The 20,374-nt window shown below is 32.8% G+C and overlaps 2 protein-coding genes across 3 annotated transcripts in view; both read left to right on the top strand.

Annotated features, from left to right (window-relative positions):
- Positions 1–6,844: 6,844 nt before the first annotated feature.
- LOC131841601 (uncharacterized) lies at positions 6,845–8,386 on the top strand. Its single transcript, XM_059189922.1, has 2 exons — positions 6,845–6,947; positions 7,460–8,386. The coding sequence occupies exon 2, from the start codon at positions 7,460–7,462 to the stop codon at positions 8,363–8,365; it is 906 nt and encodes a 301-aa protein (XP_059045905.1). The 5' UTR covers positions 6,845–6,947; the 3' UTR covers positions 8,366–8,386.
- Positions 8,387–10,608: 2,222 nt separating this feature from the next.
- The window catches only part of LOC131841561 (E3 ubiquitin-protein ligase CBL), a 97,179-nt gene continuing 87,413 nt past the window's right edge, over positions 10,609–20,374 (top strand). The window contains exon 1 of one of the 2 annotated variants that reach the window (XM_059189880.1): positions 10,609–11,370. In XM_059189880.1, the coding sequence (XP_059045863.1) occupies positions 10,829–11,370 (542 nt within the window). In that variant the 5' untranslated portion in view covers positions 10,609–10,828. The remainder of the gene's footprint in view (positions 11,371–20,374) is intronic. The other variant, XM_059189879.1, reaches the window with a different exon arrangement.

Below are 20,374 nucleotides of genomic sequence, written 5' to 3' on the forward strand. Positions count from 1 at the left end.
CACACCATTAGTATAACTCTCACAATGTAAGTATGTATTAAAATTGGTATTATATCAATACAACTAAATACTGCAATGTAATTAAATTTAATTTGGTTAAATATTCTCGACTAAAATCACTTTTTTTAACTTGTCGTAATGCACCCGCCTGCGCTAAAAGTTTACGCTGACGGGGCACCAGTGAAGGATGATAGGATGAGCATGAGGTCGGGTCAGTTAGCTCATCGTAACAAATTCATCAGGAATTTATCAGGATGGTTTCCAGGGGGAACCGTGTGGAGGTCAAACAGGTATGGTACATTGCTAGCAATAGGGTCATAAATCCACATTAGGTACTAACAATTACCTTCCCCCGACAGTGGGTTTTGTTTTTTAATATGCATAGATAATAACGGCCTATGTCCAGCAGTGGACTGCAGTGAGCTGATGACGATGATGATGATACCAGCGTCGAGATGTGTGCTACATAAATTTTAGGCTACTTTATCAATACCTCCTCCTACTATATCAAAAGAAATAAAATCGATTTAGTTCATTAAGATTCCAGTAAAGTTTTTGATTTCAGTCGCAACTTTACCGAACTCGTGATAGGTTGATGAATAGGAGTTGGGTTCAACAAGTCGATTTTTGCGGTCAAGTAGAAGTTGGACATTTTATATAAGCGGTTTATTAGTTTGCTAGCTGAGAACGCAGTAACCAAAGTAAGTTAGCACTATAATTTATTGAAAACTTTTAAAATTATCGCAATTTCAATTGAGAAGGTGGCTTAAAATCATGATCGTCATGAAAACAAGCGATAAATAATTCTGTAGCATCAGTCAATACATAAGTGTTCGGATACGGTGAGGCCAGTGTATGCTACATTCGTTGGATAATCTACTGACGGTAGTTGAAAAAACCTACTAGCACCTACAGATTAATATCTGTAGGTGCTAGTAGGTTTTTTCTAGTGGCATGAGTCGAATGAAGTACAGCGGTATTAATACCGCTGTACTTCAGTCGACTCATGCCACGGCTTAGTCGAAATGTCGAGTTAGATAAATACTTTTACTTAACATAAAATTATTCGTATCCCATTAATTAATAGTTTTTTTAACTTGGGAAAGCCAGAATGTAGAGTAGAAATTTTCACAGTATTGTAAGTTTAGTAATTATCGATGTATGTCCTATATTTTTTTTATATCTGGGAAACAAGACCAAAATTAACAGATGACGTGCCATCATCACTCTTTGCCTTAAGTCAAAATGATTTTATTTACGTAAGTTGTGTATTAAGCTGTATAAGTTACTATAGATTTTTAACTATCCCATAGGAGCTCTTTAATTTTCCGTTCCGTGATTAAAAGTATCTAAAACGTTGACCGGGGATATATGGCACCACCATGAAAAATTCCATTTAAATCGATTCAACAGTTTCAGAGATTAGCTTGTACAAGCGAACGCGGCTATTTCGCTTCTACATTCCTTCAGTTTTAACCGTTTTTTTTTCTACATACAGACATTCGACAGTTTTATTATATGTATAAATGTGTATTAAATACGTTATTGATAACTACTATCACCATTACAGCACCTACAAGCATCTGTAAATATGGGGAATTCAATATTTTGCATTTCTATGGCCCGACAACGCTTGGGCGATACTTTTCACAATTTGGAATTCTCGATGCAATACGGAACGAATATAGTAAACAGAATTGGAAATGTTTGTAAATAAAACACGCTTGAGTTTGCTTTTACTAACTTTGGAAATGTTTTTAGTGCATTGTTATCAGTTTAATAAGTTGATATGGATATGTCACGCGGAAGAGTAAAGTGAGTAGTAGTAGATTAGAAGCATCATTTAAAGGTTTTTAATATGAAAGATGGACTAAAATGGAGTTTATGACTGAAGAAAAATCTAGTTGATCAGGTGAAAGATGATATGCATATATGACGGCTGACAGGGTCATAACTTTAATAGGGTTTATAACATTAATACCAGATTTAATGAAAACTTATATATCGTTCAGAAAAATTCAATAGGTCTACAAGCAATAAGGTACCAAACGATATTCTACATAGAGTTACCTTTAAATAAATTCAAAACCTCTGTTAAAACATATTAATTGAGAAAAGCTTATTACTCACTAAACGAATACTTAAATGACAAATACCTAATTAAATAAACGAACGTTATGTTAACAAATTGGCATTAAAAAAAACCATGACAGAATCTCTTGCCAGATTTTCTCTATCTTCGAATCTAGAGTACGGAAGTGAAAAAATATGAATACAAAAAACCAAAAAAACTTGTATGAGTGACTAAAATGTTCTACGTGAAAATAAATATATTTCATTTAGAATTTATGATATTCATTATAACACACATTAACGTCCCATTAAAATCATCTGTCAAAAATCTACCCACAAATATTCAATTACTTTTATATTTAATATTTCTAGAACATTTCAAAATTTAGTCATAAATAATTGATAATACATTATATTCTGAAGTGGACACCGCCATCATACCTGTGACTGTAAGCACTTACAATCCAATCTCTTCACCCAGCAAAAGTTACTTTAAAGGGCGTCTCACAATTCCAAGACGACCATCCCAACTTGAACTTCCTTTCCTTTACCGTTTCACAATCATACCACGATTTTACGAGACAAGTAAACCTATCAAGGATCAAGTTACATTTGCCATTCTACTCTCAAAAAACAATCACAATTTTTCCGTTAAATTCAATAAACATGATTCTTGTTTGATTGCATGTAAGGTTCAATTTGTAGTTTGGTAATAGTATTTATGATTTGGGAAATTCGCGGCAGTTTCATTCATTACCTGTCGTGACACGGGGTTGTGAAAAATGATGTCTCTCTCAGACCTCACTCAAATGATGAAAAGAACAGCAGTATGTAAGATGTGGCCAAGAAAACTAATGGAGGTTCCGATTTTATGCGTCTATTTTCCATTTAAAGTGAAATATGACGCAGTAATTTTATTTTAAGAATGATAATGTAATGGTGTTCCCGCCTACACAAACGGTATACCTACATTGGCAAAGGACCAGTAGAGGATGATCGAATAAGAATTAAGCCAGTACTGTTAGCCCACCGTAACGAATTCACCAGGAATTAATAGTTACCAATTTCTAACAGTATACAAAGATCTATCTGTTTCTCAGTTTTTTTTATGGATGATAATGGAATGGTGCACCCGCCTGCGCTAACGGTTTACGCTGGCGGGGCACCAGTGGAGGATGATAAGATGTCAGTCATGTCAGGTCAGTTAGCCCGTCGTGACAAATTCACCAAGAATTTATCACAATTGTTTCCAGGGGGAACCGCGTGGAGGTCAACCTGACATGGTACATTGCTAGCAATAAGATCATAAGTTCACATTACCAACAATCCCCTTTTCCCCCTCTGATTCTCAGTTTGAATTATGTATTATTCTCTGAAAACACACATGAATGTGTGTTTTCAGATTCTCCAGGGTGTACTGGCTGTTTACCATACCGCTTTACTTCCAATGGTCAATTCGTCGCACGATACAAACATTTATTTTCATAACTATGATTATTTGTCTTGGTCTGGTTGTTTTCTATGTAGGTTATGTATTTAAAAAAGAACGTAATTATGTATTTCTATCAATTGTTTAGTATGCATAGTATAAGCTCTATGTTGTTTGGGGCTAGATAACGCTGTGTGCATTTTTTTATGGATAATTCGCACAGCGCCATCTAGACCCAAGCTAAGCAGAGATTGCGTTATGGCATTAGACAACTGATAGACATACTTAGAGACATTGTTTTTTGTAAATACATACATAATATACGTAGAAAACAGTCAGATCAATACAAATAAGAATACTCATGTATACAAATGTTTGTACCATGCGACGAATCGAACCCACGACCGTCATAAGTAAAGCAGACTGTAACTCAGCTACACCATCCAAGCTACTATGTTTTGTTAAAATTGCTCTGTATTGTTATTAGCACTACATTTTTTTTAACAGAAACATTATACATTTATAGGAGCAGGACATTGTCGACTAAATATGGACCAGAAGTAAACTGATTGAGGGTGACGCAGCTGGAGTCGAGTCGCTACGTCAGTTTCAAGGCGTCTTTGGCCCGGATCCCCACCAACATGCTGCCTACCTTCATGGAGGAGGACTACTGGCCGAAGTGGGTAGTGTATCGGCATTACCGTGCCAGATTGCCTTCGTCAGTGCCGTGACCACAGAGACAATTTTATATTAATATTATAATATTAATTCATACCTATGTTAGTCTATAAGGTATTTATAATATAAGCCATTAGTAGCCAGTAATAAATAAAAAAAAATACAAGCCAGCGAATAGACTATTTGTGACTGTCTGCCCCGATGGGAGACAACCAGAATATAATTATGTTCATTTTTCAAATGGATTCTGGTAATTGCCTAAGCGTGAATTTACAGCAACAATAAATGCGCGATGTTGTCGAATACGATCTTCTAGTATCTGACAATTAAACTTTTTAAGACGAGCCGAAGGAATACCGGCCATTAATTTCTCAAAGTTTGTTCTGCATCAATGCACAATGATGGATTTACTGTCGATCATTATTGTCTGCCCTAATATTATAAAGAGGGAAAGTTTATAAGTTGGTTTGTTTATCGGTGCTAATTTTGGAAACTTTCATAATTTGCGAAAATTTCCAATATACATATAATAATAATAATCTCAGGACAATTCACACAGCATCCAGCAGCAGCATCTAGACCTAAGCTAGCTAAAGCTTGTTTTATGGGTACTGATACATATACATAGATTTTTTTTTTTGTAAATAAATATTATACATAGAAAACAATCACACTTATGAATACAAATGTTTGTGCCGTGCGAGGAATCGAACCCGCAACCATCGGTCGTAAAGCGGTGTGCTAGTCCGCTAGACCACCGAGGTCGTCAATATATATACTTACTAGTTACCCGCTACATTATCTGCACAAACATTCATCCTCTATTTTACACTGTACCCAATTTTTTTAAGCGATGATAATGGAATCTCGCTTGCTTTAACGGTTTACGTTGATGGGGCTACAATTCACACAGCGCCATCTAGTCTCAAGATGACAAGAGCTTGTGTTATGGATACTAGACAACTGATACTACTACTTAAACACATTTCTTGTACCAATATAAATAATCTTACTCATAAATACAAATGTTTGTATTATGCGATGATTCGAACCTGTGACCAGCGGGAAATAAGATGATGTGCTAAACCGCTGACCGCTGAAGCCATCGTTATAGTCGTCGAATTCATATAAATAATAATTAAATTAATTATTTAATAATGTATTTAATTTATGGGATATTAACTCAACTGTGTACTAGTAGTAGGCTCTTAAAAACGACCTCCAAATTTCCTTTCATCCAATTAGGTTGCTGTATTAGGATGAAATTGGTCACAAACCATTTGCTGATTATGAACAAAAAGAATATAAGCCACAACGTTCAATTGGATGGGGACAGAACACGGACCATTTAATAAACGACTGCTCCCCAATTTTGTATAATCTGTCGTTTCTAGAATACAGGAGACAGGAAATATATGTACTTATATGTACTTGTAATACTGTTACATATATATAGGCGGATGAGGTCTGTTAAAGCCGCTAAAGATTGGTCACCTGTAATAGGTCTCTTCTAGAAAATGTTGTAATTTTTGATGTAGGTATCTAATGTAGTTTGTTTTAGATCAATTCTACAATTCAGCGTGATTGACTTAGCTTCATTCTAATACAGCTAGTATTATTTAGCAGTAATAATTAATATAAGTTAATCTCTATATATAAATATAGCCTATGTGTTATTCTAATACATAAGCTATATTACTGTAAAGTTTCATCAAAATCCATTCAGTAGTTTTTGCGTGAAAGAATAACATACATTCATACTCACAAACTTTCGCATTTATAATATTACTCTAGCTGTGCCCGCGGTTTAACCCACGTTAATTTGCAATATATAAATTACAATAAAAAATATAGCCTATATGTTATTCTGATACATAGGTAAGCTATATAATAATAAAGTTTCATCAAAATCCGTTCAGTAGTTTTTGTGTGAAAGAGGAAAAATGATGCACACCTTCATACGTTTGCTTTTATAATAATGTTAAGATTGTTACCTATAAAATAATACAGTAACATTTCGTTGGTAATATTTGCCATCACGACTATTGTCCATCATAGTGTGGACAGAAACAATTCAAACAGTCGACTTTCATCCATTTGAAATGTATGGTCTATGTGTTATTCTGATATATAAGTTCTAAAGTAAAATCCGTTCAAAAAATCTACACGGACCTACAAAAGATTACGTTTGCGTGGTTATTTTTTATTAAAATAAATATTTTTTAAAATAAATGTAGTTTATATGGGATTGATAGTGCCATCAGAATCGGTCCAGCCGTTCCAGAGATTAGCGAGAACAAACAAACAGACTGACAAAATATTACCATATATACTCGTACTTTCATATACAGTTAGTGAAATTTGCAATTACAAACAGACACTTAAATTTTATTTATTTGTATACTATGTTTCTAAATACCTAGTTACTATTTATTATCATATATATGGAGGAAAATTAAGTTGGTTTCCTACAACTGATTACTAACTACAAATTCCTGTAATATTATTATTTACAGTGAGTTAATTGCAACTCGAGTATTCAAAACAGTAATGTATAAGAAAACAAACTATTGTTTTCATCCATAACTATATGGATAGTAAACATCGACTTTGTTTATATATATATATGTGTCGCTGATAAATTTCTATCAGTACGTAGTCGAATTATGAGGAGAGGAAACGTGTTTCTATTGAACCTATAATTTTTAATTAATTATTATAATAATTAATTACTTAATGGTGTAAATAAATTACAATTACAATAAAGGTAAATAATCTTTGTATATTATTCACACTTAATTTAATCTATTATTTATTGTTTCATCAATTTTAATTTGGATGTATTAAGAAAATACGCAAGCGAGTTTAGAACTATTGAGATTAAGATTAGGTTTGATAGTATTATACCCATATTTGCACCTATTATCATCTATGGTAGTAAACTGGTAGTCTATGTATTGATAGTCGTTAGTTTTGTAGTTCTTTAATTATTTAAACAACTAAACTAACAATTTGCAAATACATTTTTATATAAATACAATAATCAAACTATACATCAAATTATTTATTATTCTCAACTTAGAAGATTATGTTTCGTCAACCCCGTGATCAGAAGGTATATGAATGAATGTAAATGAAGGTATCTTCTGATCACTTTCTTCTGTCGTAAAAAACATTGAGTCAAAGTTTTTAAAAACCTGATGATATTCTTTACCAGTCAACTGTAGCACTAAAAGGAATATTTTAAAACGAATAATAATAATCATATTATTGTTCCAGATGACAAAATTATCGGTAACGGTGTTACTGGCAATACTATTAACGATTGAAGCAGGACCAGTCGTCACCAGGGAAAGTCTGAGGCGTCAAGAATTCCAAGGCACTAAATGCTCAGAACTATTGACTTTAAATGGTGTGTATGCTTTCGTGGAGCAACTGACCAATGTAACCGGTATCCCGGCTGACATGAGGGTGCATTGGAAGACTGGAAATATCTTCTATACATTAATAAGCAACGAAATGAAGATGAGTCTTCAAATATTACGAACCAGTGGTGAAGTTGATACAATCAAAGTAGCAGGACTTGGTCAATCGACTAGCGTAGATAACCTAAATGACATCGTGTACTTAGCTACAGATAACGGTGTCTACAAATATAAAGATGACGGATCTATTGAGCTATCTACAGCACTAGGTGAAGACGTAATGTATGTAGCTGTTACTAACGATGGAACAGCGATGTATATAGCGACATGGCCGCAAAACAGAGTTCATAAGATCAACAATGAAACTCAATCTTTGGAGATATTTAGTCCTATTTCGAATGGGCATGGTTTGACAATTGACACAAGGAATAATATTTTCTTCGTCGATATTGCTACTGAGATTTTGTATGTACTCAAAAATGGGGAGACAGTGCCTATAAAAATTAAAGAAGTGCGTTCAGATAAGATGATCAATGTATTTGTAAGCAGGTCAGATGATGTTTACGCTATGGATGGGAATAGTAATTACTATCATATTGACGTTGACAATGAAACGGCGAAATTTGTGCGTAATTTTAACTTGACAGGTGTTAACACGTTTGCTATGGATTCAAGTGATAACATATTGATCGGTGTTAAAGGAGCCATATTTAAATATTACATTTATGATAAAAATCCTTGCAACGAAGTACCCATGTAAGAGAGTTTATTTCTTTACTTCTCCTTTCCATTCCTTCTTCTACTTTTTGTGTGTTAATAAATAACTAACATTATATTATATATTATATTAACGTTAATTATTTATTGTCCAATGGGGCATTTTTGGTAGGTAAAGTTTAAACAAAATTCTATCACATTTTAGATAGATGTCTTTTCTGCAGTTAATATATTATATATCGAGACAAATTATGTATCGATTGAATAGTGACATTTATTTCACTACAGATAATGCCACTACAAAGGCAATTTAGGTATGAAATAATATTCCTCTGAAATAGCAACGCATGTAGAGTATCACAGCAGTTAGATGTAGAAGCGCTGTTTTACATGTAGTCGGTAGTTGCTTTTAACTGATTTTTTAGCAATAGAAAGCGCTATTCAAGAGGAAGGTTTATAAGTGTAATAGGTAGATGTACACCCGTGCGAAACCGGGGCGGGTAGGTAGTTATTAATATAGAAAACCTGGTCCTAGTTGGCCTTTCTTTTTTTTTTAACCGTTAAATCTCAAGAGAGGTAAATATCTTTATTTCTTTTATATAGGTACATTACTCAAAAAGTCATGAGTAACAAAAAGCGAGAAGAATCAGTACGTTCATAGACGTTCATAGTAACTAAGGTCTATCTTTAATGCAAATTCACCAAAATATTCAACAGAAGTTCATCTGATAGGGTATCTATATTGGTGCAAGGGATTAAATATTCCATAGTTTTTTTTATAGAAGTATGTACTAGGTGGGAATTAACTAAAAAAATACCCAATCCATATGTATTACGAATTAGCTACATATATTATTTGTATATATACAATAGATACAAATAAACAAAATTGAAATGGTTGTTTGTAATTTCAAATTGACAGCTTTTACTAAATATTTTCATTCGCTAATGTTTTAAGGAATAGGTAATTTTTATTTTATTTGTCTATCTCTTTCTATCTACAATAAAACACTACTGAACAATGTCTATGCATGGAAGATAATCATATGACACAAGCTGCTATTTGAGAACTATGTTAACGTTATAGTTACTCAAACGATAATAAAAAAACCTTTTTGACAGTTGTTCTATGCTAATATCAGAGACGGCTGAACCGATTTGAGTGCGGTTTCCACTACATACTGTGGTAATATAATGTGGTTCTGTGCTTCAAGAATGTTTTTTACTCCAATTAAAAAAATAATGTTATACTGGTAGCTAATTAGCTCAGCTAGTTTTATAATATCTTGATTTAAATAGGCAATTCCATAAAAACTTGAATCCTGTCAAATTATTGTAAAATTTTGATAAGCTGAATTAATTGTTTTTTCTTTAGATCCAAGCGACCTGGTCGACCACATGTTAAGAGACGAAAGCACAAGAAACGCCTAACGACTACTACTGACGCAAACGAAGAAGAATACGAGGACTAATTTCTTATTTAATTTGTACAAAATATTGATAGCTTTTATTTTGTTTTCATATATTTATAATTCGTTATAACTCCATCTAGTAATTAAGATATAAATTATTTATTTCGTAATAGCGCCATCTATCGACACTATATCTAAACATTACGTAAATTGCCATGATGTTTTAAGAATCAAGAAGCACGCTAATAGATGGCGCTAAGGTTTCCTCTTAATTTGTTACGATGAAATTATAAATTGAATTGAAAATGAATATATTTACATAATCAATATTTTGTTTTAAATGCAATTAGCTGAATAAATTTAATTACTTACTTTTTCAGTCTTTTTTTATACAGCATTCTAAGTAGCAACAAAACGCATATTCCAAATTACCAGATTGAAATAATCATTTATTGATATGGGATATTATTTATATTCAAAAACAATTGTTTTTGTGTTATTCACAAACAGACATAAATATTACGATGCAAATATTCCGTATTTAGATTTATTGTTTTTATTTAATTTATTGTAAATGTGATTTTTCTGTAAACGTCAAACAAAAGCAAGTATTATACGTAATGAACATTATTAATTTATTCTTATATTTTATTGAATTGAATATGGATAATTCAATTTTGGAATAAATATTGTATTGATATTATATGTTCTTGAAAAATTTTGTTCAGTTTGGATGTTAAGCAATGTTTGAAAATAACCTCTTAATTTGGATATTTTGGGGTGAAATGCGGTAAATAGTAACACTGGCCTTCTCTGTACCTACTCCATTTCATTCACCATTCGCTCATTTCCTCTCGCTCGCTCGCCTCTTCTGTCTTTTTCTGTCATTCATTTGTCAAATTGTCATACGCGTTGTCGATGTGATAGTGAACGATCGTGGTCTGGTGTTATTACATTTTTTTTGTAAATGTGGTGCGTTTATGTGATAATGAGAAACCACACGTTAGAATACCTAATTATTAAGTGATAAGTGCATTTTGAGGTCAGTGTCCTGTTAAAAATTGTTGTTTTTTGTATGTCATCGCACCGACAACATGGCGGCCCCCCGTCACAAATCACAACAGAAAAACATATCTTCGATATTTTCGAAGTTACACGGCGCCTTCTCGGATGCGGTGTGTCCCACAAAGTTCGCGACGGATAAGAGGACATTAGACAAGACTTGGAAGTTAATGGACAAAGTTGTAAAACTGTGTCAACACCACAAAATGAATTTGAAAAACAGTCCTCCGTTTATTCTGGATATATTGCCGGATACATATCAGCGGTTACGGGTTATATACTCAAAATATGAGGATAACATGCAGGCGTTGAATAATAATGAACATTTTAATATATTTATTAATAATTTGATAAGAAAGTGTAAGCAGGCTATAAAGTTGTTCAAGGAAGGTAAAGAGAAAATGTTTGACGAGAACTCTCATTATAGACGAAATTTGACGAAACTGAGTCTCGTGTTTAGTCATATGTTAAGTGAGCTGAAAGCGATGTTCCCGAATGGAACGTTTGCAGGCGACCAGTTCCGTATAACGAAGAGTGATGCGGCCGAGTTTTGGAGGACAAACTTCGGTAACAGGTAAGTTTAGTGCATTTAATACAATGTACATACCTAACCTATCATTGTTTATTACGATATCCTGTACTTTATTATGGTCTGTGTTAATAAGCATAAAATCACTGAAACTATATCCCTATTCAAAATTAATGAATACATTTCCTTCATTTGGCTTGGCTTGGCTGGGCTATAAAAACGTACATATACTCCCAAGAGATTTACAGAATTATTTAAAGAAATTAGTTTTCTAAAAGGATATATTTCTAAAGGGTATAATCAAGAACGGGGCACAGGGTGTTATGACTTTAGTAGGAAGTAATGTAAAATAGGACACATGTAGCATTTCATATTAATATTGTAATTTTTTTATGATTACAGTACTTCTGTCACACCCATTTTAGTCTTTGACAGTTGTTTTGAATAGAGGATGAGGTATGGTAGTGATATTATTCCTCCATAACATTTGAATGAGTGATGCTGGGGTATATAAAAATGTGATATTCATTCTTATTGTCACTTACCAGCAGGTGGTACCAGCTTTAAAAACAAACTAACATAATAATGAGTCTGTGGAACTGCCTCCCAGCAATAGTACTTCTGATATATATAATATTAAAAACTTAAAGAAAGACAGATAAGAAAAATTGATTCCTTTATAAAAGGCCAGCAACTCATTAGCAATTTCTCTGGTGTTGTGGTGATAATGGGCATTTATAATCACTTACCATCAGGTCTGCCTCAACATTGTTTGTCTCCTAAGCTATTAAGAAAAACTAGCATACTACAAAAACTATTATATATAAAGTTACAGTGAAGTAATTTACATTGGTATTTATTATGCCACCTATATACTTGATAGGGAAAATTGCATTACAAACAATTGCAAGTTTTCCTTTTTATAGTTACATTCTTACAACAAAGTTATTTATGGTAATAACAACTATTATTATACCTATGAAATTTGTTTGTAAACTATATGCATTTTATTGAAACACTTTTTAAAATAATTTATGATTAACCTCCATGAGTTAAATATTAACTTGATGGCCTATAATTAGACCTATTTTAATGGAGATTGAAATTATGATTTAAGATTCCCTCATTCAACCTGAGTCAAGACAGTTACAATGAAGTCCTAGCTTGGCCAATTCCGTACTCACAGGTGCCCTTATGACTAAAGTCAATCTTTCTTGGCCAATTAACTACCCAGTATTATATATATTAGACTCATTAATTCCCTCCTCCTTTCTCTCTCTACTAAGGCACTCCCCTTGCACTAAAAGATAGACCATTGGTAGTATAAAATAAGGTATAAATTTAATTTATTTGTTCCTAAGTACCTATAATAATAAAATAAAAATAATCTTTATTCATGTAAACAATTTTGAATAGTTGTATGTTTTATTCTACTTATATGGAATAGCTTGTTTTATATGGAAAGCTCACAAATGACCAAGAAAATTACCTGTAGCTCTTTTATTTAAACAAATGTTGTTCAACTTTACAATTTTTAAATGATGTATATTATGTATATATACATATATGTCTACCAAAAGTGCTAATTCAGATGAGTAAAAGTATCTTCTGATAATTCAGCTTATGTACATAACTGATTTTAATGCAATTATTAGCAACAGATTAAGTGATTTAAGAGGAAGGTTTATATGTATAATACATGTACACCCGTGTGAGGCGGGTAGCTAGTACTTAATAAGAGATTGATTGAAATAGTTGCTCAAAAAGAAAGACAATTTTATATTCTTTTCTATTCATTATTTAGAATACTTACTCCAAGTCAAGTTGGAATTTTCTATAAACTGTGAATGCTTAGAAACAAAATTGTTATCATATCAATCAGTATCTTATTTCATTGTCATCATGAAATGTAATAATACACTATGCAAAAAGAAAGAAAAATAAGGCTGTCCACTGATGGGAATTAATTTGACAAACTGTGGACTCTTAGAATGGAAACAACATTTTTCTCTCGAAGGGTTAAAGAAACATCTCAATTGTCTGTGTGTCATTTCATTGTATACATGAAATGAAACAATGCAACATTACACTCCCATGTCTTTCTTACACTTCCTTATTAAAAACGGATTTTTCTCATGGGAAAAGCAAGTGTTAATTGTCATTGTTATTGTTAGTTAACCATTTGCTATTTCTGGTCTCCAACAAAAACAGATAAATAGGATAATTATGCTAAGAAACATTCAATAGTGTTTGCTTGAATAACTCTATTATTTCACTCACGGTAATTAATAAGCTATTATAATAATTATGGACTACACAGCGCCATCTAGTCCCACACTATTTCTATATTCTTTATTGCACAGATAATACATGAATAATATAATTTAGAGACAATGTGAGCAAAGGTAAAATTATCCCTACAAGAAACCTCTTCCAGTCAACCCAAAACAGTGGCATAGGCGGTTTTGAGTGAGTAATAATTGTTGCTAAAACTACTACATAAAATATCAGAAGCAGAGCTGCAGCAAAGATTTTTTCTATACCCCGATGGTAGCAAACAAGCACGATACTTGTAACACTATAATGTCACGTGCACGTTACCGACCCTATAAATATATATATATAAAACCGAATATATCCTTCTTGATAAACCACATTCTGTAGTCTCTAGGGAAGCGCGTTACTTTTATTTTTGTAAATAACACAAACAGTTATACTCATTAAATACAAATATTTGTATCGAGCAACGAAATTAATGCAGTGTGCCAAACGTCTACCACTATCGACATTCGAATATACTTTTTTTAATTCAAAGTACTTAATATAACAGAAATTTATAAAAAACTGTAAAAATATGTTTGAAAAACAACATATGATGGTTTTTGTTTGAATAATTTTATTACTTCATTGTTACAGTATTGTTTACGTTAATTAACTGTATACCTTTTTATAATAAAACAAACATTGTATGGACACTCAGTTAAGGATAACATTTTATACCTACTAATAAAAAAAACAGAAAAATACGCTTACCTATGTATGTACTTACTACAAAACAATTACCTTTAAAAATACAAATTTCTTACTTACACATTAAATATTTTTTGTTTTGCTACTTTGTTTAATAATAAACTAAAGAAAATGTGTAAACAGCTGATTGTTAAAATAGGTTAATACAATTTTTTTATAAATATGGAATAGTTCTCCAAATGACGCATTTTTGCTCATTTGTTCTAATACAAGGTGGTATATTTTACTGACGTAAGTTTTTTAAGACAAATTCACAAATGTACTTCATGTATATTATAGTTTACGATGAAATTGCAAATGTAAGTCTCTCTTGTAGTTTATTGTATTCCGCATTTATAATTGCAAGTTTTATTCGCCTAAGTAATACATGATTGATTCATGTATTACTTAGGCGAATAAGTTTAGGCGTTAAGATGAATTTACGTGTTCCTATAAATTAAACTTAAGCTGAATTTTAAGTTTTGAAAGTTCAAGTTATATTTATTTCTTTATTTCACGCAATTAATGACCCACATTTACATATAGGAAAATAACATTAATATTATAAATTTTTTAAATTGCAAAACTTGTTTGTAATTAAAATATCCTCTTTTTTACATGTATATTTGTACTTGAGGTAGGGAGTATTTATTCTTTTGCATACAAAATTGTATACATAACGGACTCAATGCCTGATGGCATTCTATACCAGTCAACCGTCGCGGTGATCAGAGATTATGTCTGTGTATTTTTAAGGAAGCGTTTGGCATTTACGTTCTTTTGTTTTTGCCCACCGTAATGAGGGATAGGCGTCATGTATGTACTCGTATGTATGTATAACGTTGTGCAAAAGGCATGCTAAGTTGATTGTTACACTGGCTACACCTCAATACAGGCAGCTATTGTTATTGTTACCTTTATATGGCTTGCATGCATAATTCTATATCTACAGATAATCTGTTGCACAATTTACATACAAATAAACAATGTTCACTGTTTGTTATTGAAGGTATCATAAACTTTGCAATCAATGCAAATGTTTTTATTAGTTGCCATGGGGCATGAGTAATATAGAGAATATTTTCTAAAATAATATTCGAGTTTGTAAAACCTTGTGTGATGGTTGACTGGTAGAGAATGCCATCAGGCATTACTTAAATCCGTCATGTATCATACATTTTAAATAAATAGTATTTAAGTGTTTTAATTATACACTTACCGTTTTCCATCGGGTGGGCCTTATTTATCAAACCACAGAAGTTACACACAGTCAAATTCAGAACAGTACATTGCTTAATAATGTTGGGGGACTTTCTGGGTATTGTCGACCATGGTGTTGTAGCGGTTAAGCACATCGTGTTACTTCCGATGGTCGCCAATTCGATTTTTTGCACGATGCAAACATTAGTGTTTATGAGTAAAAAACTGTATTTTATTTCTATCCGTAGTCTAGTACTCATAACACAAATTGTTAGATTATATTATTATAAATCTTATAACTAAGTATATCCGACAGTTACCATTTTCCGTCGGGTGGACCATCAGTATTCTGCAAGTAGAATTTATATACAATCGAATCCCGAACTTTTATACACTGTCTAAAAAATATTTGTGGACCTTTGGTGGTCCTAGAATGTACACGGCATATTGATTGACCGTTTTCACCTGAACAAGTCCACGGAAACCGTCCACTAATTTCAACAGACTGACCCTTGGATCCATCTGGCTGCGAAATCAATTTATGTGACCCTTGCGGAAATGAGACAAAAATAGCCGGACACTGATAAAGGACGTTGATAAAAGTGACGGCTGAATCAAATGGACCGAAATACTCGTTTTATACGACGGACCATTAAAATACTCATATGGGTATTTATACATTGGTTTTCAACCGACTTTAAAGATTAGAAATGTGTTTAATTCCTAATTAGTTTCAAAACCTACTGCAGAACATTCTTAGTCAATCAAATTTGATGATTGTTTTTGTATTCGAAATACCGGTGTTTCTTATGCTCGATAAAAAATATCAAGATCTAACTAGTATTTTTTGAGTTATCCTTAATAAAGCTGTTGAACTCGATTTTCTCGTGGTCTGGATTTTATATCTTTCAACAGGCGTGTCACCAGTATAAAATGTCTTTGATACGTTCATATCATGACAGACCATTAACTTAGAATATAAAAATCTAAGTATAATTAGATAACACTACAGACCATACATGCAAGAAAACTTCTATATTTGCATACATACTCGAAAACTCGAAAAACATTGCAAAGCAAAATAGCGTTTCAATTCCAACCGCTAATACAAAAGAAAATATATTAAATTGTAAAGAGTTTACTTTAAAGAATTAGTAAACGTAAATAATTACATTAACCGTTGAGTTTACAAACCTTGCCCCAGGCTCCAACCCTAATCTGTATTAAACCGGTTTTTGTACACTTTTACAGGATTGTTCCATCCCTATCTTAGAGAATCATCTCTCTAATTACATCAACCGGTCGCTGTATGTCGGTTTATCGCTATACAACTGTACTTTTAAGAATTCGTTTCTTATGTGCAGTCCGTTTTATTAAGTTTTTTTCGCCTATGACTTTACATTTGAATAAGCATTTTCTTTCTGGTCCCATTGATTTTTCTTTGGATGACAATGAAAAGGTTTATGGTGACGGGGCTCCAGTGGAGGATGATAGGATGATAAAGTTAGCTCAGTCAGTATATCGTGGCCAGTACGCCATTGGCATATACACCAGTTGACCATGCTGGTTTCAAAGGAAATCATATTGAGGTAGACCTGATAGGGTACATTACTAGCTAGTAGGGTACACTACTAATTCTCATTGTGTACCAATCCCAGCCTTGCGAATTTGACAATTTGGCCAGAAGCAGGTTAATATTTAAATTTTGCGCCAAAATGCCGAGGGTCAAGACAGATATACGCAAATGATAATACAAAGTTTTCCTCTAGTAAATGCCTGACTGTCTACCATTTAATCGATCTAACGCGGTAGATAAATCATTCTATAAATTTCGCAAATATTCATTCACAAACCAACGCATAGCAAAATTAAACGGCACTTTATGAATGGGTAGGCCGTTTTATCGAATACACTCGTACATTACTGATAACATGCTGATATAACGTTATCTATAGCACATATTACGATTCATGCTATCATGTTATGTACTAAAAGTTGATGCGGGTTCACCTGTATACATAGATATTATATAATATATTTGTAACACGATTATTTATAATGAGACAAGGCCATGACATTTTTAGTTATGTCTTTGTATTGCTTTAGAATTTTATATTCAATTATATTATTACTAAATATTATAGTTTGTTAAGTCTTAACACCAATAAAAGTGAGATCTTAAGCACGCTTATAGGCGATTACATTTTACACTTTGGAGTTATAAACAATCTTAAGAAACATATGAAACTCTTGATTACCATTAATTGCTTCTAAATGTCGTAGGAATAGGAAGTTCAGTTAATCACCCAAGGAAAGAGAGTCTGGAGAACGAGTATCACTGTAGCACAATGTCGATCTTCAAAGCGACAGCCTCTGACGCTGTCTAAGTACATATATGAGTGCATTTCTAAGTAGAAGAATAAAGTTCAGTATTGGTATTTGATTTAAAGTTCAGGATACGCTTATATCTGGGATGTAGTCTAGAATTTAGAGAATAAATGCTTGTGATGTCTTAAACAACAGAGAATGTAAATACCTTCTAAAATAAATTCCGTAATAATAACAAAAAATGCACTGACATACTGTGATTGACAAACAGATATTTATTTATGTATAACGCATAAGCAAAGCTGTTGGAGATAAAAGTCTGATATTAACATACTGTTATCACCATAATCGATTCTATCTACAGATATTAAAAGCCCCATTTCCGTCTCAATTCAATATTGCTAAAGGAAGTGTGATATCATATCTAATAGATTTATTCAATGAATTCAATGTAAGCACTTTATTAATCACGTGTGTACCACGTGTGCACTGGTGGAATGTGAATGAATTCTTCCACGTGGTCTAATCTTGCCATTACTTCAAAAGCAAGAATGTAATACTGAGCCATTCAGACTTGATGAATATAGGGAAGAATGGTTCCTAGTAATTACAATATTGCTATTTCTGGAGAGGTAGACTGGAAAAAGTCCTCTGCTGTGACTATGGTATCCTTAAGCTAGCTGTTTGGCGGCTGAAATAGGTTCACACCTAACGCTTTATAAGCTTTGGTGTTTCGGTTCTACGGTGCGATTGGGCAGATACATTATAAGATAAGCGCCATCTTCTCTGGAATGACAATGCCTGAGAGATGTCGCGGGTGTCACATGATAACATGATGTGAGAAGTGTTCTGTCTTTATAGGCAACTGTTGTTGCTTACCATTCGTCGGTACGGTGGACCGTTCCAATGTCTACCATTCTTATTAAATAAATAATATCACGTCGACGGGTACATAGTCTTCTTTGGTTTATTCTTGGTGAATTCTACTCTTTAACTGAATTTACTGCATCATTCTCGTCCTGCTATCTTCCGTTGTTACCGTATACGGTTAGCGCAGGCGAAGGTTTTTTATGTAATGTGAAGCTAGGTTCTTGATGCTTGCGGTGCGAAGTGGTGGAATGTATTGTGGTTTCTTCATAATGGTCATAAGTCAAGGGTGGACCGCGTGGCCGTTGACTTTACGTGGTATAATGCTAGCAATTCCCTTCCCCAAGATTAGTGAGATTGTAACATTGATCTATCTCTATTTTAATTGTCTTTTAGTCCAGACCTTCGATGCTTGATAAGATATTTATCAGAAGAGCGTCAAAAGGTGTTATGCGTATCTAAGATTAGATATTTGCGTCATATTAGTCCAACTGTTCACAATAGGCTCATTGATAATTTATCGTCGCACGCACGATATCGTACGATTTTACATTCACAATAGAAAAGAGTATGCAATTTTGTATGAAGATAAGCACATTTTTAATCAAATCTTTCGCCATTCACAATTTAAATTAAACCTTATTATGACGAAAACAAACACGTCTTTAAATATTGGTGGTATTGGAAGGAAATCTTAATTTGCATAGTAATAACGTAAGGTGAATGACAAAAGCTCTCAATTGCTTACAGTCTGCTACAGGAGAGGGCTTATATTTCGGTGTTCTTTTTATGAATGATATTGGTGCTTCGGTGCCTGCGCTAACAGCATGTCCTGGCGGGGCTAGAAACAAGGATGAGGATGACCTACGCTAGTTAAATGTTATTGATTAAGCATATACTATTTGATGTCTATAACCGTTACTATCTGGAGACTATTGTGTAAAACTATTGAATATTACAGCTTATGATAGATAATATTATTGAAATGTTATCGAAACCCTAAACCACTACTTAACAAATGACTTGCAAATTCATAAACGTATAGATTATATGACTTTATCAAGGCACAGTGAAAATTTCTAAGTTTAGAATGTTGACATTTGGAACATGAGTTTATTAACATAGGCATCTGCTAAGAAAGTGGAATAAATCGTGTCGCGTAGGTAAACTCATGGGAAATAGCTAATATAGGATATAAATCTAAAATAGACTTAATAATGATATGGAGTAGCTGATAGACAGTAATCTGATTTACTTCAATCGCTGTTCCAAATTAGCTAATTTCGGCTAACAACATTTATATGTAAATGTAACCTACTTGTAATTAACAGAGGCAACTAACTGTGCAGTTAATTAATGTTACTTAAACATTAACCATCCTTGACGGTTCATGGGGGCTCATCCACAGGCTATTGTGTAATTAGTAAATAACAATGTTTATTTATATTATACATATAATTACTTAGTTATCTCCTTGACTTACACTTTCTATACTACAGAACCATTTATTTAAAAATGTTAAATGAAATAATAGCTTAGTTGCTTTGAACGTAGTACAATGATGTAAGTTAAAATTTAGTTATTTTTAACTTTAACTACTACTTTTAAACTAAACGGCGAGAGAGGTAAATATCTTTATGTACCA

Source organism: Achroia grisella, unplaced genomic scaffold (genome assembly GCF_030625045.1).
Source record: "Achroia grisella isolate CSIRO2021 unplaced genomic scaffold, CSIRO_AGI_Agris_v1 utg1847, whole genome shotgun sequence".
Taxonomy (NCBI): domain Eukaryota; kingdom Metazoa; phylum Arthropoda; class Insecta; order Lepidoptera; family Pyralidae; genus Achroia; species Achroia grisella.

Coding starts and splice junctions, on each gene's coding strand:
- LOC131841601 (XM_059189922.1), top strand. CDS start 7,460: ATGACAAAATTATCGGTAACGGTGTTACTGGCAATACTATTAACGATT.